Raw genomic sequence first — 25,524 nt, forward strand, 5'->3', positions numbered from 1 at the left:
ACTGTGAGAATGATCAATCTTCAGTCTGTTTTGAATCTTCTACTTTCTATTTTTTATTTCATTTCCCCTGCTTTTAAAACTTGTCTTCCTTTCATTACTCTCCATTTTCCAGTTCTTAATCACATTCTTCTCTCCTCTCCTGTGGAATAACTTATGGAATAAGTAGCTTTGATTGGAGATGTCGTGCTGTAGGGAGCACTTTGTAATTCCCTGATATAAGGCTAGATGGGCTGATGAGTACTGTTGTGTCTTGTTGGACATGCGTTCTCCAGGGTGCTTCACAAGTAGAATATTAGATGTAGATGAACTCTACTGAAGCTGAAAGAGTGCAGACATAGAAAAAAATCTCCTGATACATTTTTGCAGAGCAAGCAGGGGTCATGTTGAAAGAATAAACATCACGGTGTTTCAGTGAGGAAGCATAAAAATGCTTTCTATATCTTGCCACCTCTTTTTTTTGTGTGGATTCCCAGAAGAGAATTAGCCTATAGTAACATGATAAACATAAAAACCAAACACTTCCTCCCTAGCCTGAGACTCTTAGACATCCAAGTAACATGCTAGCTTCTTGTTTTCAGCAGGTGAAAAAAGTTGAGAACCCCTTGATATTTTATGGACCAAAGCATCCGTCCTCAAGATCCTGCTTACTTTTTTTTTTTTGTTTTGGTTTTCAGTATTATGTATTAAAAAAAAAATTAAAAAAAGACAAAATGATGTAGCTAAACATTTTACTAAACTTTTTTTTTTTTTTTTCCACCACCTAAAGGTTTCAAAACTGCTACAATAATAGCTTTGTTGGATTTAAGCATTCCACTTAATGAGCAGGAGACTCCCAAACTCTCTTTATGACTTGTTTCTGATGGAGGGCCTGAGTGGAAATGAAATCTGGATTTCAAGAACTGGATTTGAGCCTGCTCTTATCCAGAATTCCATTTTCTCTTCAGTTCTCTGATACAGCAATATTTGTCGAGGCATTCAAGTACTAATCTAACTAGTCATAAATTCAAGCTACAAGGTGGCTGTTTTTAAAAGCTATTTCAAGTCACAGATTTAAATGAAACATGTAAGTGTACTTATCCATCAGTTCTTCAACTGTGTCACTGAAATGCCCGTAATGTTGCTTGACTGTTTATTCCAAACAGCAGTAACATATTATTACTTAGAGAGTCTGCTTACCTGGTTTTGAGGAGCATAGCTATTTTCTTTCTCCACAGGACTGTTTTTCGGTGCTTTCTCCTTGGCATGGTCTGCCACCAGGTTCCGGTGTAGGATTATTACACTGGCGAGTTCGAGTGCTTTCCCCATTGATGCAGGTGGACCAGGCACTCCAACAGCTCCAGCCTCCATCAGTGACAACTGGTATTAAGACACAATATTAGGATTAGTCCATCATCTCTTTGCCTTCTGTGTAGTGAGAGAAAGACTTAGCAGAGCTTTTTATTCAGTACTTCTGAGGGCAGACAATAGAGATTTCATTAAATTTTTATGTTCTGAGTTATGGTGACTCTGCAGACCAGTGTAACCTGAAGTATATGACCCATCACAGATTTGTCTTTTGAAAATGCCCTTGTGAGTGACACTCCTGAAAAGCCCAGAGGTTTCAGCACTTTTGTCACTCTAGGAAGCTGTTTGAATATCAAGGTTTTAAGGCCCATTTTGGGCATCTGGGCTTTAAAAACTTGGTCACAGACAATGAATTTTTTCATTTTCACAATAAGTTTTTTACATTGTCAGTTGCAGAATAGCTTTTGTCTCCCTGTTCACCTTTATCATGGTTTGACATGGAGCCATTTCTGGTAATGAAAAAGGGACTGTAAAGAAGTACTGTAAGAAGTTGCTTGAAACTCTCCCCAACTCTGAGACAGACCCATTTCTGGGCCTGAGCTAATTAGGTGCCTCCATGATCACTTTTTAAGTAGAAGACAGAAAAAGAGGCTTCTTCCTGTTCCTTCTAGTTCTTTCTGTCCTTCTTTTCTGGCTGGTGGTGTTGCAAGGTGTAGGCAGAGAGAGAGAAGTGATTTCCACACCATATATCCATGAGTTTTGACAGTGGTAGGTATACGGGAGTACTATGACATCCTTCTGTCTTTATGAAGGCTCATTTTGTCAGAATACTGTTCACAATAACAAATATGCTTATATGAGTCTTTCTGCAGTATTTACTAACCTTTAATTAATGTAGATTTGGCAATCTGACAAGCAATTCCCTTAAAGTAGCTTGAGCACATGCATGTACAGGCTCCATCTACCAGCAAAAGGGTGCCTCCATTTTTGCAAGGTTCACATTTGCACACACTGTATTCAGTAATGTAGTCTTCAATTGCTCGGTCCAAATTCTGTTTCTTTAAGTATGCATTCCTCATCTTAACTGGAACGAGTGTATGTATTGGAGAAGGCTGTAGAAGAAAAAAGCCCATGCATAACAGACGTTCCCAAAGTTCTTAATTATTTAGATATATCCACCACTAAGGTAAACATTTGAAGAAATTGTCAAGATGGGTTGACCTGCTTCTGCAGGGGGGTTGAACTAAATGATCTCTAAAGGTCTCTTTGAACCCTACCATTCTATGATTCTATAATTCTATGAAGAAAATACCTGAAAAATCGTGCTAAACTTGGAGGATCACCTCCGACTAGAACAAGGTTGACAAGGTGTGGAGGTGGAGTTACTCTCTATGTGAGGGAGCAATTAATGTGTACTGAACTGTGCCTGGGTGGGGATGAGGAGAGGGTAGAGTGCTTATGGGTAAAAATTAATGGGCAGGGTAAGGCAGGTGATATTGTTATAGGAGTTTGCTATAGGCCACCTGATCAGGAGGAGGATGTGGATGAGGCCTTCTATGAATAGCTGAGAGCTGCCTTGTGATCACAATCCCTGGTCCTCATGGGGGACTTCAACCACCCTGATATTTGCTGGGATAGCCACACAGCCAAGCACACACAGTCCAGGAGGTTCCTACAGATTGTTGACAACAACTTCCTGTCACAGGTGATGGAGGAACCAACGAGCAGGGGTGTGCTGCTGGACCTGGTACTGACAAATTAGGAGGGCCTGGTTGGGGATGTGAAGGTTGGAGGCAACCTTGGCTGCTGTGACCATGAGATGGTGGAGTTCAAGATCCTGTGTGGAAGGGGCAGGGCACAAAGTAGGACCGTGACCCTGTATTTCAGGCGAGCTGACTGTGTCCTCTTCAAAGATCTGCTTGGACAGGTCTCATGGGATATGATTCTAGAAGACAGAAGTGCCAATGAGAGCTGGTCAATCTTCACGCACCACTTCCTCCAAGTCCAGCATCAGTGTGTCCCAATGTGCAAGAAAGGAGAAAAAGGAGATAGGAGGCCTCCATGGATGAGCAAGGATCTGCTGGGACAACTCAGGCAGAAAGCAGCCATCTAGGAGAGGTGGAAACAGGGGCTGGCTTCTTGTGAAGAGTATAGGAACATTGCCAGGGCATTCAGGGGTGCAACTAGGATGCCTAGAGCCCTTCTAGAATCAAATTTAGCCAGGGAAGTTCAGGAAAGTAATAAAGCATTTTCAAGTACATCAGCAGCAGAAGGATGACAAGGGGGAATGTGGGCCCACTGCTAGACACAGAGGGTGCCCTGGTGACCAAGGATGCAGAGAAGGCTGAAGTACTGAATGCCTTCTTTGCTTCAGTCTTTATGGCCAAGGCTGGCCCTTGGGAAGCTCACTCCAGCAAGGATAGTAGGATGGCCTGGTCAGCAGAGGACTTGCCCTGTGTGGAAGAGGTTTAAGACTTGTTAGCCAAGCTTAAGGCTCATAAGTCAATGAGTCCTAATGAGTTGCATCCTAGTGTGCTGAGAGAGCTGGCTGATGTGATTGATAAGCCTCTCTCCATCTTTTTTGAACAATCGTGGGATTGACAGGTGAGGTGCCTGAGGACTGGAGAAAGGCCAATGTCACTCCAGCCTTCAGAAAGGGTAGGAAAGATGACCCAGGAAACTACAGGCCGGTCAGCTTCACCTCCATCCCTGGAAAAGTGACGGAACAACTCATCCTGAATGTCATCACTAAACATATGAAGGAAAATGTGGTTACCAGGGGGAGTCAACATGGATTTACCAAGGGGAAATCCTGTTTGACCGAACTGATAGCCTTGTAGGAGTGCATAACGGCTGGCTAGATGAGGGGAGAGCTGCGGATCAGCAAGGCTTTTGACACTGTCTCCCATAACATCCTCTTCAGAAAACTCAGGCAGTGTGGATTTGATGAGTGGATGGTGACACGGATCGAGAACTGGCTGAATGACAGAACCTAGAGGGTGGTAATCAATGGCACAGAATCAAGTTGGAGGCCTGTAGCCAATGGAGTTCCACAGGGATGGGTTCTGGGGCCAGTCTTGTTCAACATCTTCATCAACGACCTGGATGAGGGAACACAGTGTACCCTCATCAAGTTGGCTGATGACACCAAACTGGGAGGACTGGCTGATTCCCCAGAGGACTGTGCTGCCATTCAGTGGGATCTCGACCTGCTTGAAAGTTGGGCAAAGAGGAACCTCATGAGGTTCAACAAGGACAAGTGCAGAGTCCTGCATCTGGGAAGGGAAGGAACAACCCCATGTACCAGTACAGGCTGGATGTCAAACTGCTGAAGAGCAGCTCTGCAGAGAGAGACCTGCGAGTCCTGATTGATAATAAACTATACATGAGCCAAAAATGTGCCCTCATGGCCAAGAAGATCTGTGGCATCCTGGGATGCATCAACAAGAGTATGTCCAGCAGGTCAAGGGAGGTTCTTCTTCCCCTCTACTCTGCCCTGGTGAGGCCTCATCTGGAGTCCTGTGTCCAGTTCTGGGTTCCCGAGCTCAAGAGGGACAGGGAACTTCTGGAGAGAGTCCAGCATAGGGCTGCCAAGATAATCAAGAGACTGGTACATCTTTCATACGAGGAAAGGCTGTGGGAACTGGGGCTGTTTAGTCTGGAGAAGAGGAGAGTGGGGGGAGATCTTATCAACATTTATAAATATCTAAAAGGTGGGTGTCAGGAGGTTGGGACATCCCTTTTTTCTATAATAGCTAACAACAGAACAAGGGGTAATGGGATGGAGATGGAACACAAAAAGTTCCACCTAAATATAAGAAAAAACTATTTCACTGTGAGGGTGACAGAGCAGTGGCACAGGCTGCCCATAGAGGTTGTGGAGTCTCCATCCTTGGAGGTCTTCAAGACCTGCTTGGACATATTCCTATGTGACCTTATCTAGGTTGACCTGCTTCTGCAGGGGTGTTGGACTAGATGATCTCTGGAGATCCCTTCCAACCCTACTATTCTATAATTCTATGAAATTTTAAGACCCATAGTACAGAACTTTGAAGAATTTGTACTTACCCGCTGGTGTATCACTACTGGAGCATCAACCAAAGACTTAGCCCATTGTATGTAATCCTCTACATCAATCATTTTGGATCCTCGTAGTAACATCTCTTTTATTTTAACTGAAAAGTCAATCTTCCCTCCATCAACTAAAGAAATTACATCATCAATGACAGCATCATCCTTAAATTCTGCTGCAGAAAGAAAGGAGAGAGGATGAGGAAGAAAGTCTGATGCTCACGTGCCTTAAAGAACAGTTGTTCTTTTAGTGCAACCTGTCCATCTCTAGAAAATGACTGTAGAGAGAAGAATTCTTCACTAGCTGATTGTGGTGGAATTTAATTTTTCTTTGCTCATACCTCTTATGTGGTAGGAAATCTTCTATTTTGCAATTAAATTAGAACACCCTATATCTGAAAGGAAAAGAAGGGGTGGGGCAAAGTAAGAGACATTTGAGAAAAGGTCGAAGACAATATAAATAGTGGGACTGCATCACTTGAGATGAACCAGAAAAAGAAAGGAATTAGAATAGTAGGAGCTTTTCCTTCATAATTAAACCACAAGAACAAAGCACTGAAAATAATTGCTTCTTCTGTGCTCAGTAGTAAAACTCCATATCTTTTGTAATTTTTAAGTCCTATGATAAAAGACTCATCTCCAGAGACATGAAGGAGCAGAGAGGAACAACAGCCAGGAGAACAAAAGTAGCCTAATCAGTAGCCTCTGCCTTGTCTCCTCCCAAGCTTGTCCAAGCAGAGCCATTGGTACCGCAGGATAGGGCTGAGGATGAGTCAACAGTAAAATGAGTTAGTGGTGGAGTTCTCTGTAGGCAAAGGCATTTGGGGATTGCACAAACTTAAATACTTAGAGCATATGTAGGGGAGTGCAACTGAAGAGCTAAAGGGGATCAAAGTGGCTTTGGGAAGAACAAGCATGGGAAAATAGAGAGATAAAGGGAACTGATTACATATAGAAGGATGTCTGATCAGTGATCTTATCTGACATGTACTGTCCTTGATCTTTGCGGTCTATCCTGGCTTACCATTAAATTATTTTTCTGAATATTTTCCTGAGTGAAAGGAACCCCATTCTGTGTGCATATGAGTGTATGGAGACCTGTATGCCAGCAGCTAGGGTTAGGCAATGGCTGATACAAACATGATGTTTGTGGTGCTAGTAGCTGGATACGTGATCACTAGCAAATATCAAGCCAGAGTAGCAGGTGGATGGGGTAAGTGGCTTGAGAGCCAAGTATCAAAGTGGCCATTAGTATAGCCTGGATATGTATGTTTCTCTAGAGCGAGCCAATTAGAAGAGTTGGCTACTGGAGTAACCATGTGTTCTAGGCCAACTACTGGAGAGACTCCAAGCTCCTGGGACTGACTGAGACCTGTTTGCATGTGCATGTGTGTCTGTGGAAGGTACAGAGAAGAAAAGGAAATCCAAGGCAAAATTTCTGGGTAGACTGAACACCTAAGGTCTGTTACTGGAGGTAGCCATAGTGTGTGTGTAGTGTGTGTGTGTTGGTGTGCATCAGGTGGTCTGTGCTGGCAGTGGGAGTAGAGCTGAGGGTTTTGTATATCTAGGGGTATATCAGTAACAGGGAGGAACAAAGCTCCAGTTGCTAGTTAATTGATTGTTCAAGGTTAGCTGCTGGAGGGATCTGTATTGGCTATACATGTATATTGAGGAGAGGCTGAAATACCTGTGGGCTGTATTACCTGGGCAGAACATCTGGCCCAGATGAATCTGCTTGAGCAAGGGAGTTGGACAAGATAGCCTCCAAAGGACCCTTCTGTGGTATTCTATATATTTCCCACTAATGGATTTTTATCCTATTCGGGTAGACAGGAGAATAGCATGAAGCCATTGCTGTTTGCCTGAATGCTATGCTTTGTGGCTGATACCGATTTCTGCAGCCAGCAATGTGTGTATGTATGTGTGTGTTACAGGAGTGTGGCTATGCCTACTGGGAACACATACTTAGTCTGGCTTGACCACGGAGCAGAGAACTATGACAGATTCACCTCTATTGGTCTACTGGGTTTGTCCTTTCCCTAGCAGCAATGACTATATCAGTTATGAAAAGGAAAGTAATTGGTATCCTCTTTCTTTAAGCAAAAGATGTAAAGTAGAATAAGAATATACTTACAGTTGTCTTTCACATGAATCTTTTCACATTTACCACTGTCAATATTAAGATTGCCATGTAAGTTTTTATATATGATATTGGCATCCAAGTGATAGCTGAGGCACTTTTTCACATCTTCTACAGTGATATCTGGAAGTGGAAGTAATGAAGTGATTAGAGGGATTGAATAAACACAAATTATGTGATATTATTATACCTGGAGAATGAATTTCAGGGCTATTGGAAATATTTTTGTCTGTCTTCTTCCCAATCATCTGGTTTTTTTACTTCTTCCATGAAATGAATGTGAGGATAATTGTATCTGAAGTGGCTGCACAGAGGCAGGTGAGATGTATGGTGATTAGGAAAATATCAAAACTCTGAGAAACTTGGTTTCTGTTTTCCTTGATCTATCTGAAAGCAGATGTCCCTCTAGGAACTACTCTTTCTATATATGCTGTTGGAATTTTGTCTTCCTTAGCTGCTTATAATTTGCTCTTTTTTATGTGCTAAATTATGCAGTCCTCCCAATCTGTCTCTCTCAACCTTCAACATTTCTCAATTTTTTTCCTCATAAAGTTAATTAAAAACCCCAATCTCTTACAAGTACTCTTATTACCATGAATTCCAATCCTCCTCTATTTGTTTCCACCTCTAAAACCTGTTTTTCTGTTTAGTAAACTCTAATATATTGTCTGGAGCTTCACTTTTGTGTTTAGAATGAATTTTGCTTAAGATTGATACTTAAAAAACCCAAAATCTCCAGATGATTAACAAAGTAATAGTGGGATAGGTGACATCTTTGCCCCATGCTCTTTGACACAATAATGTTGGTGGTGGTGCTGTAGGCAGCATGTATGTATTTTCTGCTCTACAAAATCAGCATGAGAATTGCCTTTCCTAACTTTATTATACAGAATCACACAGAATTACAGAGTGATCACTTTAATTCATTGCAAACTCACATACACCTGAATTGCACATGAGGGAAGATTAATTTGTTACTTTCTTATCGTAATCAGGGCAAGGAAAATTCTAGTATGGATGTTAGTCTATAAAAACAGTTTAAACACACTTAAGTGTATCATATGATTTCTAGGAAGTTCTTTGATTTACTGCTTACTTTTTGCCACTGTCATACTCTTACAGTGATTGTACCATAAGAAAGCCAATTAGCAAACTGGATTTAAGTTTTAGGCAGATTTTCTAGGCATTGGAGATCTCTCGTGAATCATGTCATACTAATCAGTATTTCTAATATTTTGAAAATATTTGTTTAAGATTTTTTTTTTTCAGTTACAGTCTTAAAATACAGACTTCAAATCAGTTTGGAAGTTATAAAGTCTGACTTTCATCTCTGCTGAACTCATGTAATTTTGTAATGTCACTGGTGTGCCACAGGCACCACAGACTGAATGGTGCCGTCCTCAGCAGTGCTCCATATACATAGATCTATCCTCTGCATTATGCATCTTTTTGGATAACTGGATGCTTGTTGATAGTCTATATCATAGCAAGGCCAACAGAATGCATACCTATGTGAGACATAGCATAATTGTCCAGCACGTACACAAGTTCATATTTTCCTCCAACAATTCCAGAGACTGCATAGTGTGTTCCATAATCTTCTAGGAATTTGAAATATTCCCCTTTATCATATTCAGCAGGCAGAGAGTTTAGATCATCAAGGAAAATATCTGTGAGACGGACATCACGGCTCCGCATTTGGAATCTTCCCAGCTGAATCTTTCCTTTTACATGCAGAAAGGTTTGGTTCTGAATGCAGAGAAAAGAAAGCAAATCAGAGTGCCATTCTCATATGTATCAGAGCAGGAAAATCTCTTCTCATTTACTTATAAAGAAAACGCATCACTTTAAACATGTCATTCAATCTAGCATTTTGGAGAAAACCTGTTTAATTAAAGTTAAAATTTCCAATTTAAACTGAGGAAGGCAGAAAGAGATCTAGGTCATTTCCGTTCTTCCAGCTTTGCAGAACTCTCAACTCATTAGTTTCTACAAGCCCTTTGTAATCTTTTTGACAAAGGTCTTACCTTTAAGAACAGTATCTACTGAAATTGCCTTTCTGACTTTCATGACATTTCATGACATCCCGTTTGGCTCTCTAGATTACAGAAGCTGTCCACTGAGGTCAGATGGAGTTTTGTATTTCTTTGTAGTCGGGGTAGAACTAAGTTCTCTCTGTTTTTGGATCACTTCTCTGTTAGTTTCAGACTGTCAGAAAGAAGGGCACAGCTCCAAAAAACCCCAAATGACATAAAATGAAAATTAATCATGAAAAAAAAAATCCCTTCAAGACATTTGACCCATTCATACATTCTAGCTCCAGGTTTAGTGACTGATATTTTCATAAATTACACTGCAGAGGGTTTTATATCATAATCTAAACTAGGACTTACAGCTGCCTGTAACATGTGACGTCTCACAAAATACTTGCACTTAAGATTCTAAGCAAACACATGCCTTCCAAACTCCATTATTATCTGCACTCGTGATGCAGATAATGTCTAGTCAGAGGTATATAAAAGGGATTCAGCAACTGACCATCACATTACCTGACACCATTTAAAGTATCTTAAACTGCTGACTCAAATGCTACTTAGGACTGGCAGAAATCTCCAGTCATCTAAAACTCTGTGAGGAAAACTTTACAAATATTCCTGCCTTCCAGCATGCACAAAATCCCTTACTCTCCTAGTGTCCCCATGTGTCTGCTGGCTTTAACTTGCAGGTGAGCTCTGGAAGGTTCTTAACCTAACTAAGCTAACCATGAGCCAGCAATGTGCGTTTGTGGCCAAGAAGGCCAATGGCATCCTGGGATACATCAACAAGAGTATGGTCAGCAGGTCAAGGGAAGTTCTCCTCCCTGCTCTGCTCTGCACTGGTAAGGCCTCATCTGGAGTCCTGTGTCCAGTTCTGGGCTCCCCAGCTCAAGAGGGACAGAGAACTGGAGAGACTCCAGAGCAAGGCCACCAAGATGATCAGGGAACTGGAGCATCTTCCTTATGAGGAAAGGCTGTGTGAACTGTGGCTGTTCAGCCTAGAGAAGAGGAGACTGAGGGGGGATCTCATTAATATTTACAAATATCTAAATGGTGGATGTCAGGAGATTGAGGCATCACTTTTTTTTTCTTTTGTATCCAGTGACAGGACAAAGGATAGTGGAAAGAAGCTAGAACACAAAAAGTTCCATTTAAACACAAGGAAAAACTCTTTTACTGTGAGGATGAGGGAGCACTGGCACAGGCTGCCCAGGGAAGGTGTGGAGTCTCTTTTTCTGGAGGTTTTCAAGACCCACCTGGATGTGTTCCTGTGTGACCTGATCTAGTAGACCTGCTTGAGCAGGTGGGTTGGACTAGATGATCTCCAAAGGAGTCCTAGGCAAAAAGGCTAACAAGAAACTTGTAACACTGTATTAGTTAAGGTAGATCTATTATTCCTTGCATATGGTGCATTTCAGCACTATGGAGTTGATGTACCTTGTACATGATGACATATTGCAATCATAGACCTTGGTGCGTATGTTGGGAAAGGTTATATGACCCAGTCAGTTAATTCCACTAGCACCCAGCTTCTGGATTAGGCCATACTGTTTAGTATTGGTTTTGTTGTGATCTCTCTCACTTTGACCCCACTAGATGCTAAAGCTACTTCTTCACTAGTAAATTAAATGGGATAGAGACTTTTCTCTGTCTCAAAGGGCAGTTAGAGCACTGTGACTTGTGTACAACCCCAAAATAATCTTGCTTTCTCCAGACCGGCTGCTGGGAACATTCCCTTCAAACGTGCTATGGGGGATCACAGGATGTGCATTGCTTATGAGAGCATGAGAGGTGGCATAGACCAAAATCATGGCAGTGTGCTACTAAAACTACAGATTATTGTGTGCCAGTGGTCATGTCTGTGCCTCTTAGCCCAGGCTAGTTTATTAGTACAGACCTACCTGAATGGCTGAGATCTGACTTTTCAGTTATTATTCTGCATGTTTATGTCATGTTTACCCAGTGTAGGACTAGTCAGTGGTAATTTTTATCCCAGGACTTGGCTTAAATTGCTCACACTGCATGAGATCAGAGCTTCTTTCTAATCAAGTTGAGATCAGAGATCTCATTCCTTTCTAACATCAAGCACCTGTTGAGGATGAAGATGTCAAGGGTAAACAGTGGAAAAATTAAGCTCTGTTTGGTTTCCCTTTGGCCATGTCTGAAATCTTAACCTTACTCATGTCAGTGTTTCATTTTTGTGAGTAAATGACAGAAACACAGCAGGCATCTAGAACATTTAGAAATATTAATATTGCATTATTCTAACACTGGGATATTTTTGTAAGATACTTACATTAAACCCTTTAGCTTGATTAAACTTACCCTTTCTGTTGAGCTGTTCAGGATAGAGCTTAAACTTGAATTCTTGCTATAGTGATACTTGAAATTTCCTTCGAAAGCACTTTTGTTACTTCCTTCAGTAGGTGTGTATTTCAGAGACAGGTCAACATTAAAGTATTTTTGTTTTCCTATGTAAACCTTTCATAACATTTTCACACGGTCATGGTAGAACACAGACGTGAATGTTTTGTCTGCTTTTGTCTTAGAAAAGATAAGAAGAAGGTTGTGATGAGAGAAAAAAACAGGCAGTAATAGAAAAATCTATGTAGCACATTAAAGTTGTGTGTTTTACATAGCTTAACAACATATTTTCTTACAGTTCTTTCTTCTTGTAAAATAAAATAAATGGAAATACCATGCCCTCCCCAAATGATGTCATTTGGATCAGCGCAGTGGCTCAAAACTAAACAGAAAACTGCCGGGACAGTATGCCAGTGAATGTTAAATCTCAGCAAGTAACACCGTCAAAGTAACTTATGTATGTCAATAGTTCCTTTACATGTAAGGAGTAATAGTCTCCATCTCCTTCCTAGGTGGCAGACAAGGTATGCTAATAGGTCCTGACAGTTGAAATGAATAAAAATTACGATTTGGTTTTCTTTGCTCATAGAAGACAATAGCCATTCAGAATACCTATTTCAGTGTTGTTTATTTTTGTCTATTTTATTAGAATATGGAGTTTTAGAAACTGAAAATTGTTATGTGTCAAAAGAAAAAGTCAGTAAAGACTTCTGGGTCAGATTTATTAACTTTACACAGGATCTGGTTAAAATTGTAATTGTTCTATGAAATGCTTGATTACAGTGATAAGGAAAGCATTTCATAGAATCATGGAATAGTAGGGTCGGAAGGGACCTTTAGAGATCATCTAGTCCAACCTCCCTGCAGAAGCAGGTCAGCCTAGATCAGGTCACATAGGAATATGTCCAAGCAGGTCTTGAAGACCTCCAAGGAAGGAGACTCCACAACCCCTATGGGCAGCCTGTGCCAGGGCTCCCTCATCCACACAGTAAAATAGTTTTCTCTTATATTTAAATGAAACTTTTTGTGTTCTAGCTTCATCCTATTACCCTTTGTCCTGTTTCTAGATACCATCAAAAAAAGGGATGCCTCAACCTGACACCCACTATTTAGATATTTATAAATATTGATAAGAACCCCCCTCAGTCTCCTCTTCTCTAGGCTAAACAGCCCTAGTTCCTGCAGCCTTTCCTCATATGAAAGATGTCCCCTGATCATCTTGGCGGCCCTGCTATGGACTCTCTCCAGAATTTCCCTGTACCTCTTGAGCTGGGGAGCCCAGAACTGGACACAGGACTCTAGATGAGGCCTTACCAGGGCAAAATAGAGGGGGGAGAAGAACCTCCCTTGACCTGCTGGACACACTCTTCTTGATGCATCCCAGGATGCCATTGGTCTTCTTGGCCACGAAGGCATCATATTTAGCTTATTATCAATCAAGACTCCCAGGTCTCTCTCTGCAGAGCTGCTCTCCAGATCAGTCCCCAGCTTGTATTGGTGCATGGGTTTGTTCCTTCCCAGGTGCAGGACTGTAGAGTCCTTCTTGAACCTCATGAGGTTCCTCTCTGCCCAGCTCTCAAGATGGTTGAGATCCCGCTAAATGGCAGCACAGCCTTCTAGGGAATCAGACAGTCTTTCCAGTTTCATGTCATCAGCCACCTTGTTGAGGGTACACTGTGTCCCTCATTCAGGTTGTTGATGAAAATGTTGAACAAGACTGCCCCCAGAACCATCCCTGTGGAACCCCACTGTGCACAGACCTCCAACTCGATTCTGTGCCATTGATCACCACCCTCTGGGCTCTGTCATTCAGCCAGTTCTCAATCCATGTCACCATCCACTCATCTAAGCCACACTGCCTGAGTTTTCTGAAGAGGATGTTATGGGAGACAGTGTCAAAAGCCTTGCTGAAGTCAAGGCAGATGAGATCTGCTGCTCTCTTCTCCTCTAGACAGCCGTTATGCACTTCTACAAGGCTATCAGTTCGGTCAAACAGGATTTTCCCTTGGTAAATCCATGTTGACTCCCCCTGGTAACCACCTTTTCCTTCATATGTTTAGTGACGACATTCAGGATGAGTTGTTCCGTCACCTTTCCAGGGATGGAGGTGAGGCTGACCAACCTCTAGTTTCCTGGGTCATCCTTCCTGCCCTTTTTGAAGACTGACATGACATTGGCCTTTCTCCTGTCTTCAGGCACTTTGCCTGTCCTCCATGATTGTTCAAAAATGATGGAGAGAGGCTTAGTAATAACATCAGCCAGCTCCCTCAGCACTCTCGGATGCATCCCATCAGGACCCATTGACTTATGAGCCTTAAGCTTGGCCAACAACCCTTTAACCTCTTCCACCCAGGGTAAATCCTCTGCTGACCAGGCCATCCTACTATCCTTGCTGGAGTGAGCTTCCCAAGGGCCAGCCTTGGCCATAAAGACTGAAGCAAAGAAGGCATTCAGTACTTCAGCCTTCTCTGCATCCTTGGTCACCAGGGCACCCTTCGTGTTTAGCAGTGGGCCCACATTCCCCCTTGTCATCCTTCTGCTGCTGATGTACTTGAAAATGCTTTATTACTTTCCTGAACTTCCCTGGCTAAATGAAGCACTAGAAGGGCTCTGGCTTTCCTAGTTGCACCTCTGCAATGTTCCTATACTCTTCACAAGAAGCCAGCCCCTGTTTCCACCTCTCCTAGATGGCTGCTTTCTGCCTGAGTTGTCCCAGCAGATCCTTGCTCATCCATGGAGGCCTCCTATCTCCTTTTTCTCCTTTCTTGCGCATTGGGACACACTGATGCTGGACTTGGAGGAAGTGGTGCGTGAAGATTGACCAGCTGTCTTGGTAAGCACAATACTGTCATATTTTGGTAAGCAAAATACTGCTTTGTTTTCTGAAATACATCTGACATTAATATTTCTAATTTTGGTGTTCAAACCTCAAAGTCATAGTCTGAATCTCAAACTCCTATTAGATTTCTTATTTTCCATTGTGAAAGAGAGAGTCATCACTGATAAGCAAACTCAAATGGGATCAGAATGTCATTATTCCTAACAGCGGCTTTCATGTATCCTTTAAAATGTAGCTTGACTGTTGTTCTACCTAATAAGTGTTAGGTGTCTTATTCCTTTCTGTATATCTCATGTGCTTATACTGTAAACATTCCAGAAAAATAATTTCATATACTATGCACAGGTGCAACAGTGAACATTAGAATTTATATGGCACAAATGAGCTTAACTGATAAAGCAAATGTTAACATAACCTGTTTCCCCCTGGACTTTATGAGAAGTTTGATGCTAAAAAGCTGCTTCCACCTGACCCAAGAGATATGCTGGGTCTTTCAAGAGGATATTAGGATTCATCTTTCAGTAAAACACATTCTAGCTTGTGCAGAAGGACTTTGACTTACATCGTAAGTGAGAACACCCACATTCCATGGCTTGTGGTAGTATGTCCTTGTGTTTCCATTATGCACTCTTTCACAAACACCATTGAAAAAGTCATTGTCAAATGGGCTGGGCATTGGCTGCATCCCTAAAACATTGATTCTACAAGAGAAATACAGGAGACGTTACACTTCTTCCAAAGAAGGAGGTGTCAGTACCTGTAGCCTTCAGGCAATAGTGTTATGACTGGAAAAGCTCAGATTCTGTAAGATATGGAGACAGCTATGAATCCAAAGTTTGCCTCATCTTTTGTGATCCTCTCATCTGTGTAATGGATATAACAATACATCTTTTCTAAATCACCTTAAGGGCCATGTATGAGAAATAAACAAATAGATGTTAAGCACCAAGCATGGTGAGAAGTTTAGGAGTAAAAAGAGGTAAAACAAAAATTATTCTTCACTGATATATTTGTGAGAAAGCATACCTTCTAGGTTCAAAAGTGACATTTCAGCAGCTATTTTTTAAACTTTTTTTCCCATATCTTTTATTATTAGTTTTTTTGCTGGTAGGAAATTTGGTATCAAGTATGTACAGGATCCATCATATTTGTGGAAGGAACATACAGCTATTATTTCTCCCAGGGTGTGACTTGGTAGAGTAATAGCAACCCCTGGAGCAGAGGAGAGGAAATCTGAACCACTACAAATCCAGAGAAGGGGGCATATTGATGACGCATCTACATAAACAAGAGATATTTACAAAAATAACTGCTCCTTGGAAGATATGTAATTTAAAAAATTTTCTATACCTGTTTCATAGATTTGAATTCTCTCAGTATTTTCAATATTTATGTCTGATACATGCTACTTTACCTATCTGAATGCAGAAAGTGGTTATCAATTCATCAAAGTTACTAGCATAACTATCATACATCTATACAACATTCTATCATGGAAGATTTTAGTAATGAATTGTATTAGAAATAATAAAGAAGTTATTTCTGAAAATGTCTAAGTATTTCACTTATTTCCCCATGCTACAAGGGCAGCAGTTTTTTGCTCCTTTGCAGGAATACCATTATCAAAATTTTGAGGGCATCCTTTCCATTTACACATGAGGTGGTGCTGTAGTATACTCTATTTTCATTTGTTCTAGTTAGCTGCTTTCTATTTGTAGTTAAACAACATGTCACACTTTCTTTTTCTTTAAAAAAGAAAGAAATCCTGCAGGGCATGAAAATAGAAAGATTAATTTTCTACTTAGATTAAAGAGGAAAAACTTCAGTAAACAACAAAGATCTGGGAAGTGGAGAATGCTGGAAAAAAACTGTAGGCAGAGTTTTCTTGCAATAAGGCATCCTACTGTATAAATAATCATAGAATCATAGAATGGTAGGATTGGAAGGGACCTTTAGAGATTATCTAGTCCAACCCCCCTACAGAAGCAGGTTCTCCTAGATTAAGCTGTATAGGAACATGTCCAAGTGGGTCTTGAAGACCTCCAAGGAATGAGACTCCACAACCCCTCTGGGCAGCCTGTTCCACTGGTCCATCAGCATATATTTTCTCTATTTCAGACACATATGTTAGTAAAGTAATTGGGAATTACTCGTTATGAAATATAACCTGAAACATATCTACATGTGTATAGGCTTTACACTTAAATAGTAAGTGTTGTAAATATATTCATGTAACTTCTACAGATGGTTCTGAGTCTTAAAAGAATCATTGATTTACATTGTCTGTATAAATATTTTATCCTTCCCAAGCATAGAAAATGCAACCATAGTTAGTTGTTCTTCCAAAAGCTACGTAGCATTTCTAGATACAAATATGAACATGATTCAGATCCCACTTTTGGAGAATGTGAGTGTGCCCTCATATTTTCATCTGGTTTTGGAGACAGTCTTAGACTCCTCTCAAGGCCTGGTACTACTTTTACCTCATTACATACCCTTGCCCTGCAGTCCTGCCAACTTCAGACACATCAATATCATGGTTACGGCATGGTGATTGTGGGTCAGATTCACAGTTATCTTCATCAGAAAAGTCTCCACAGTCATTATCTACATTACACACAAGTCGTCGCTTTATACATCGACCTAATCAGAGAATAAAACATTGAATGTATGATTTGTTTTTCCCCCAAGATGGAATTTAAATAACATCTCCAGCTACTTGTTATTGAGATCTTCCTCTTTGTGTAGTTCTATTATTGTCATTAGGAATTAAAAGCGTACACCTTGCCTCCTTCAAATTAAAAAATCCTCCATACTACTGTATTTACTTAAGAGTTTCCTAGGATGGCTCAGAAAAGTGAAAGCAGAATTGCTGTCATTTGCACAAACTTGTTACTTCCTGTGATTGTTTGTATATTATTCTCTCTCTATTAATTCAATGTCAACAAAGGGTTATATGTAAATCATCCAAATTGTTGGAACTTGGATACTGTGGTGTTCAAAACTGTAGTGATTTGTGTTCTAAAGCAGAAGTGGAGTAATAGTTCTCTTAAGGTTGCATATCACAGGTTTTACAAGGAGTGATTTTTTCTTACAGGATTTGAAGATTTGGGATAAATATACACCTAGCATAATAAAATAACACTTGTTGATATCAACTGCCTCATTTGTCAATGCCGTACAGTGGATATGAACTAGTAGTTACACATATGCTTTCTAATTTTTCTTTCTCTACTAGCAGTTCACAGTTCTTGAGATACAGACAACGATGACTTGGGACTCAATATTCACCTACTATATTTTCTTTCCAGTTTTGACTTCTTTTTTATGGTTAAATGTTCCTATCTTATTTTGATTTATGATGAATCTTGAATGTTACACTAACTCATATGCCATGCATGTATTGCTTTACAAATTTACATCTTACTTTGGATATAGAGGCATTCTGGTCTCTCTTTCTGCTATCTGTCATACTGCTTTGGTCAGTAAACCTCCCTATGTGTTCTGTTAGAATTCCTTCAGTCCTAGTTTTTCCCCTGTCATTTTCTGTAAACATAGTGAATCTGTAGCAGGCAGAGCAGTTATACCATACTCATTGTAAAGTCAACCTTTAATCATGGAGTAGAAATTACATGAGAAGAATTTCAATTAGATAGAAATTATAATGGGAGATTGGAAAAATGTGCTTCTCAAGCATTGATCATGTTGTGTTTTAGCATTATGGTTTTGCAACACACCTCTTCAAACCCTAGCAATATGAGGTCTCTCTTTAAAACCTAGTAATAATATACTGCTTCAGGAAACCATTCACAACTAGAAAAGCACTGAAATGTATCTCTGATTTTATATCTGTATTTTATCTTCAATGGAAACGGATGTAGCTTCTTCACAGAACTAAATAAATGTGTTGTCCTGAGTTATTGCATAACTTGCTATGGCACAAAACCAAAACCTACCAGAATTGCATTGAAATTCAGTACCACAGTCTGGTTCTGGTTCTTCAGGACAGGCTTGGCTAGTTGTACAACTTTGTGTATCTCCTAAGGCCTCCAGGCATGGTGTTCCACCAAACTGTCCAAATCTTTTAATATGTCTAGAGCGAAACTTGAAGGATAAATAACACTATTAATACTGCTTAGAGACAAAAAAGAGCTGAGGAACTTTCAAATGAACTTAGAACTTTTAAAAATGAAATTACTTAAGTGAAATTTTTAGTTGAAAATCCACAGGTACAGCTCATGATATGAAAAAAGTGTAAAGGAACATTGAACTAATAATAATGTATGAGCAAGTATGTAGAGATGTTAAAATTTCATGATTTAGTTTATTTCACTGTTATTTTCATTGTGTTCAACCCAGGTAGGAAAAATATGTATTTCATATGCTTTCTACTCTTCTGTGTTTTTTGAAGTTATGTAAGAGCTCTCCTAAGAAAATAAAAATCTGCTTTTTGTGTTTAACTTAAAAAGAGAGAACACACTGAAAAGCAATGTTCTTAATAGAAACATCTACATGGTCAGAACAGATAATTTCTATAAACAAAAGATTTTGACCAGTTTTGTACATCTGGATGTAGTCTTTTCTTACTCTTATGGCTTCAGAGCCAAAATGATTAAGAGTTTCATCAAATCATGAACATACAATATGAAGAGTTCCATCTAATGTTTTTGCATAATCAAAAAGCAGATTAAGTCTCTGCTTGTGGCTTTGAAACAAAGACTTCCAACTATAGCTTACCCTTTGATAGGTGCATGGGTCGCAGGGCCCCCATACAGTCCAGGTGCTCAGTTTACAATCTATTGGAGATGGAGCATTCAGTTCTCTTGTTCCCCTATGGAAAGCTTTTTCTGAAGAGCTGTCAAACAAAATATTCCAGTACAATCCAGGGTGGTATATCAAAATCACATGTGAGTTTGTATTTAAAATGCAGACCAGTATTTTGGAAGCGTCTTGAAACTGTTTTCTGCTTCACTTTCATAGCAGTACTTAGTACAGAGATGTATAAAGAGATGCCTAATCTTAAATTCTTCAGTGGTTTGAAATTATGTTTAAAATTTTTTGAAGATTTAACAAGCCATCTCTTTTTCCCTTTTTTGTGCATACTCCTGCTCTTCTGGTGGGTTGTGTTATGGAAGAGAATCAAACAATAAAACACGGAGAACACCTGCACTTCCCCTATTCAGGCAGTGTCTTTGTTCCCCAAAGATGAAGATAGCAACACATCTTGATTAGATGTAGCACTTCAATACACATCCCTGTAATTTTTTCTAATTAACTTTAATGGGATTGCTCTTAAGCCTAGATCTTAGTTTAAATGCTTTCCTGAGATGAAAGAAGGCTCTAAGGAGTCACCATCTTTGAAATTTAAAAGACGTGTAGATGAGATGCTGAGGGACATGGTTTAATCATGAGCTTGGCAGTCTTCGGTTAGTTGTTGGGCTTGGTAATCTTAAAGGTCTTTTCCAACTGAAATAATTCTATGATAAATGTATTATTTACTAACAAGCTAAGTTGTATATTTGAAAAACAGACAAGTGTTTAGCTATCTAATTACTCTTTAGCTTGGCAAGTCAACTACTTTGCCAGTTAGACCTGTATTTTGTAGAGTCCCCAATTTTAAATAACATGAAACTCCTGGTTCCCAGTACCTGTAAGGCCATGACTTTATAGAAATCAAGTTTCTTTGAGGAACCCAGAGCCAGACAGCAAAAAATGACGATTTGTTAATTTTAAAAACCAAGAGTAATAGTTTGCTGGTGACCTTATGTTTGCAGGTAACAGTGCTAGAAAGGAGAGGAATAGAGGAGCACTGAATTCTAACTTACTTGGTTTGCTGTCTGTAGCTTATTCCACTCTAACCTTACAAGCTGAGTATTCATCCATGGTGAAGTAATTATCTTTGCACTTTTCCATGTTCATGCTATGGCCTGTGTTCTAAAATGAGACCTTCTTTGCCAAGACCATCTGGCTGGCAGATTTACAACTCCTCTAGTGTCACTTATCAGCTTTCATTTCAGGCAAAGCCTTCTCTTCCACTCTTTGATCATCTTCTCTTAGATAAATGTGTTAGAAGTCCAAGCAAATGTTACCCGATTGAGAAATCTGCAGCTTGGACAATGAACATATACCAGTTGGTTCTGCTTTCTGGTGCTATTTATTTTATAATCAGGTTACATACATAGTAAGCTGTTATTGAGACGGTAAATCAACCTATGTCTCTTTCCCAGCTATCAGGGATCAGGGGGCTGTTGCACAGCCTTTTATATACTGAGCTGACCCTAACTGGCTCTGATGCCTCAGACTTTCTGCTGTTGCACACACCAGCAATAAACATGCACCACAGCTACTGCTGGAAGTAACTGTATCACACACTCTCATTGTCTTGTGTGCTGCTTCTGAACAGCTCTCTTGCTGGAAGTCTCCTGACCTCAAGCTAGGGCCCGCAGTGAATGAACCCATGGCTGGGGATATGGCTTTCAACAGGTGTGTTCTGGGAAAAAAACCAAACAAACCAAAACCAGCAAAAAGCACAAATATGCTGAGTATCTATGGACAGCAGAAATGAGATGAAGATTTAAGAATTTTCACCATACCATAGGGACATCCCAAGTTCTTAGCTGGTAGGGCAATGCAAAGCTTCAGTGTATGCCGGGCACAAGGAATCAGAGTACCTGATAGAGGATACTGATCCAACCTTGTGAAAAGTTGATTTTACACAGAATTCCCTTTCACTAATTCCCTGGTGGACTCTGAGCACCTAAATCAACAACCCACTTGTTGGCAGATGAAATTGCTGGGAACTTGGGAAATGGTATTGCATACACTTCTCACTCAGCATACTATAATGATCACTACCAAGAAAAGGGCAATGGATCATCTGTTTCTTTGCTCTATTTGGAAATACTGTGATTAGTTTCATCATGGTATTTTTAATCTGAGCCTTTGCTTTTACATGCCTACTTAGGGCCCAGCTTGCTTTCTCCAGTGCTGTCGAGGCTTACAGTTCCCAAAATACTCTGCAAGGTGTGTATATTTCAAATATTGACTAAACATACAGCTTACATCAGAATAGAAACTTCAGCCTAGAAACTGATACAGATTTTTGAAGTTATAATTCCACCTGAAGAGGCATGGTGTTGTGTTAAAGTTTATAGCTCAAAAATAAGAAAGAAAAAGAAAGATGTATACAGTATCCCTTAGAAACTTCTACAGAGAATGGAAAAACATAGAAGGCAGTTTTGTAGAAGATAGAGGCATCATGCAGCTGTTGCTTCAGGGAAAATGTGATCTGAATACAAAAAAACCTCCAACCTTTACCATGAGAACAATTAAACATTGGAATAGGTTACCAATGGAAATATTCAAGACTGGCTGACAGGACCATTAGATAAGCTTATCTAAGGCATGACTTTGTACAGAACTTTTTACAAGATCTCTACAGATCACTTCTATCTTAGAATATTCAATGTATCCTACAGTGTACAGTTCTATGAAATTCTGGAAAGTAGTATTTGAAATTCAATGTAGCTCACCAGCTTTTTCCGAAACAATTTCTTTGCTTGTAATTAGCTCATCTTACAAAGGCTTCAGCAATACTAAAATTTACTGTAACTTCATAATAAGTAGGCCATACATTGAAAAGTTGCTGTACAGTATTCTATTAAATATTTTTCAACTACTCAACATCAATGGTGGAAAATGAAAAAATCTCCTCATCTGGAAAATGGATGAGAACAAGCCTGTTTCTTCCTGTATCTGCAAAGATGACTGCATATATGAAACTCATTATCTCCCTACTGATGTAGGACTATAAACCTCTGAGTAGCAATATCTATTCTGGCATCTTGGGTTGACAAGACATGAGAAGTGAGAACCCTTAGATGCTAGACTTTAGGGATATATTGAGGTACACAATAATATTTCTAAAATAAGATTGATATCTTATTCCTAGCAACTATCAGATCTTTTGGTACTGTAGAATTTACATTGAAATGCATTTCTGAACTTCTAAACTATTACCTTAAAAACACAGCCAAAATCTCTTGTAGGTATTAAGAATGAACAATGAGGACCAGAGTCGTGGAGTGCCTGAAATAACAGTAATGGTCCACCTAGTACAAATCCTAAAAGGTCTCCTAAAATTTTCCATAGGTCATTATTTTGAGTCTAAAACAGTGTTACCAGGCAAGAAAGTCAGAGATGAACATTTCAATGAGAATGGAAGTCTTGCCCTCAGCTGTGCAAATAAGAGTTGGTGGTGGTCAGTAAGCTGACTTTCAGGTGGCACAGGTTTTCACATAATGCCAACTGAGAAACTTCTGCAAAAATATTCATAAAGTGATGGACACACCCCCTTGGGCCTCTTTCAGGTTAGCGTACAAGGTTCATGTGATTTGCTTCAGATCCAGCTTTAGGGTTTTGGATTCACTTGAATTTGAGACAGAAAAAAAAAATCAGAAAAAGCTCGTTGCAAAGGAGTTTCATGAACTGTGAAACACCAACAATGCATCCACTATCCAGCTTGATCTGAAAATTGAAGGAGGTACATATGGAAAGAGTATTTTATTCAACTTTTTCATTTGCAAAAACATGACAATATTAGGAAAACTGGCAAGAACATCACTGAAAATGACAGTTGAAAGTAAAAACTTCATAGACAAATGTGGATCCATTAATGGGGAGGTTTGAGGGACAGAAGAGTGCTCTTTGGAAAGCAAAAGGCATTTCACAATCAGTACATAGAATTGCTTGCACCTTGTCTTGCGCAATACACTGTACACCCTCAGGTCATACAGCTTGAGTGATCTGTTGTTGATCCATACCTCAAAGTACAGAGTTGTTCAGTTCATTAGTTACAAGACTAATGACTAATAGAAAAAGTCATGGATAGATAATTAGCACTGACCAAGAAAGAAGACATGGCTCTCTTTCATTTGGAGACATGATAAGTTCACATGAGGGCATAAGTTTGCCAACTGGAGCTGCCAGCACTATCATGAAGCTGCATAGTCTTTGGCACGATGTGAAGTCAAGCTGATGTCCTGCTATAGGCTATGTAACAATCATATCTTCTGGCTGGACTGTTTATAATTGAATAAATCAAACCTGTACTTCAATTAGATCTGACAGCCAAAATAATAATAGAATTATAGAACGGTAGGGTGTGTAAGGGACCTTTAGAGATATCCTGCTGCCCAAGCAGGCCCACCTTGATCAAAACATCAAAACATAAGGAGAGAGAGAAGAATTAGTCTTTATAGCTTTAAAGGCTGCTCTTCAAAAATTGTTCAGATATGTCAGGCAATAACTGCAGCAAGCCACCCTTAAAAATTTCTGGATTAACAGGTCTCTATGGTGGAGAAACAAAACCAGTATAAACATCTGCAGAAAGCAAGGACTCTTACCTTCTGCTGTCTCCCAAAATTGGGGCAGCCACCTCTAAATTGCAAAGTATGGATACAAGCTGTGGGATAAAATGTATGCTTCTCATTTTGTAGCTGAATAGACAAGAATTGCCATGACTGAATTAATAATGTCTTTACTTGTTCGTTATTTATTACCAGGAGAACAAACAAAAAGCTGTGCTTATTGAAGAATGCCAGTTACTGGCCAAAACTGCCCTATGGTAAGTGTTCCAAAGTCCACTTTTCAGAAAATTCCACTTCTTTACTGCATGGAAACTAGGGAATAGCATAGAGTTGTTTCAAGATTAAAACAAGCCATTTTTGTTTGCTAGTACTCTTAAGTTTGGGAAAGACATTTCCTATTTAATTAATGCAGTTAACCGGCTAGTAAAAAGCAGCCATAGCAGTGACTTATGTAAGGAACAAGTAGTTCCTAAAGTGGAGTTGTTTACAAGAGCAAGTTCAGTGTCTAACATCTTTGGAATCCTCATTTTAAGTACTGGAGGAAAAGTCCCAAGACTTCTTTTTATTCCTCCTCCAGACAATATAAAGGAACATCACACTATTTTTTTTGTTTGTTTGTTTTGAAGGAGCCTGAAACTCTTCCAGCTTTCACTCTGTCACCAAAACCCAAACCACAAGCTTACTCTTTAGAAGGGCATTCATATTGATTGTTTGCTGTAATCCAGATTGAAGGCATCATGTGTTTGACACAGTCACAAGACAGATGCAACTCATACTAAGATGCTATTTAGCAGTTAAGAATTAAATGTCTGAATGCAAGCTTAAAAAAAAAATTATCTAGTGTAAGGATATTCTAAATTACCATGGTAAATAATAAAAATGTACTTTTAATTTGTCCTGATCCCATCTTTTTCTACCAGGGAGAGGGGAGTGTGGAATAGGGAAAAAAACCCCCACACCATTGATTCTCTGTGGAGCACCATAAGACTTGAAATAAAAGTGGGATACTAACTCACTTTCAATGAGTTGTTTTCAAACCCTTAAGCAGATGAATCAAATGGTATTAAAAGCAAGTAAGCAAACACTCATTCTATTTATTCAGTATAAATCAGGCTGAAAATTATAGGTTTGTCTCTACTACTAAGGGCTAGTCTAAAACAGTAGCTTCCTAATAGATTTATTCTTTTTGGCCATTAAAAAAAAAAAAAAAGTAGTTGTAAAGTTTCTTCTGAAGATGAGCTAAATGTTTGAACTTAATTTTCCCAGCATTAGTTTAGACCTCCTGCAAAGTTGGAATAAACAAGTTGAATCAGTGTAACTTCTGAATGTGATGCAACTTAAGTACCTAGCTTCCATGGTACCGAAGAAGGGAGCAAGAAGTCATCTTCCGTAGCAAACTCAGGCTGAGTACTTGATGGGACA

General features: G+C 39.7%; 1 protein-coding gene across 1 annotated transcript; it reads right to left on the reverse strand.

Annotated features, from left to right (window-relative positions):
• Window positions 1–1,195: 1,195 nt before the first annotated feature.
• C9 (complement C9) lies at window positions 1,196–24,292 on the reverse strand. The gene is given in 11 exon segments (XM_062019200.1): window positions 1,196–1,356; window positions 2,168–2,396; window positions 5,353–5,531; window positions 7,490–7,618; window positions 9,004–9,244; window positions 11,857–12,075; window positions 15,297–15,435; window positions 17,230–17,377; window positions 18,691–18,838; window positions 19,472–19,589; window positions 24,139–24,292. Coding segments are annotated over 11 exon segments (1,797 nt in total). The 5' UTR covers window positions 24,225–24,292.
• Between the last annotated feature and the right edge of the window lie 1,232 nt (window positions 24,293–25,524).

The sequence above is a fragment of the Colius striatus genome, chromosome Z (genome assembly GCF_028858725.1).
Source record: "Colius striatus isolate bColStr4 chromosome Z, bColStr4.1.hap1, whole genome shotgun sequence".
NCBI classification, from domain to species: domain Eukaryota; kingdom Metazoa; phylum Chordata; class Aves; order Coliiformes; family Coliidae; genus Colius; species Colius striatus.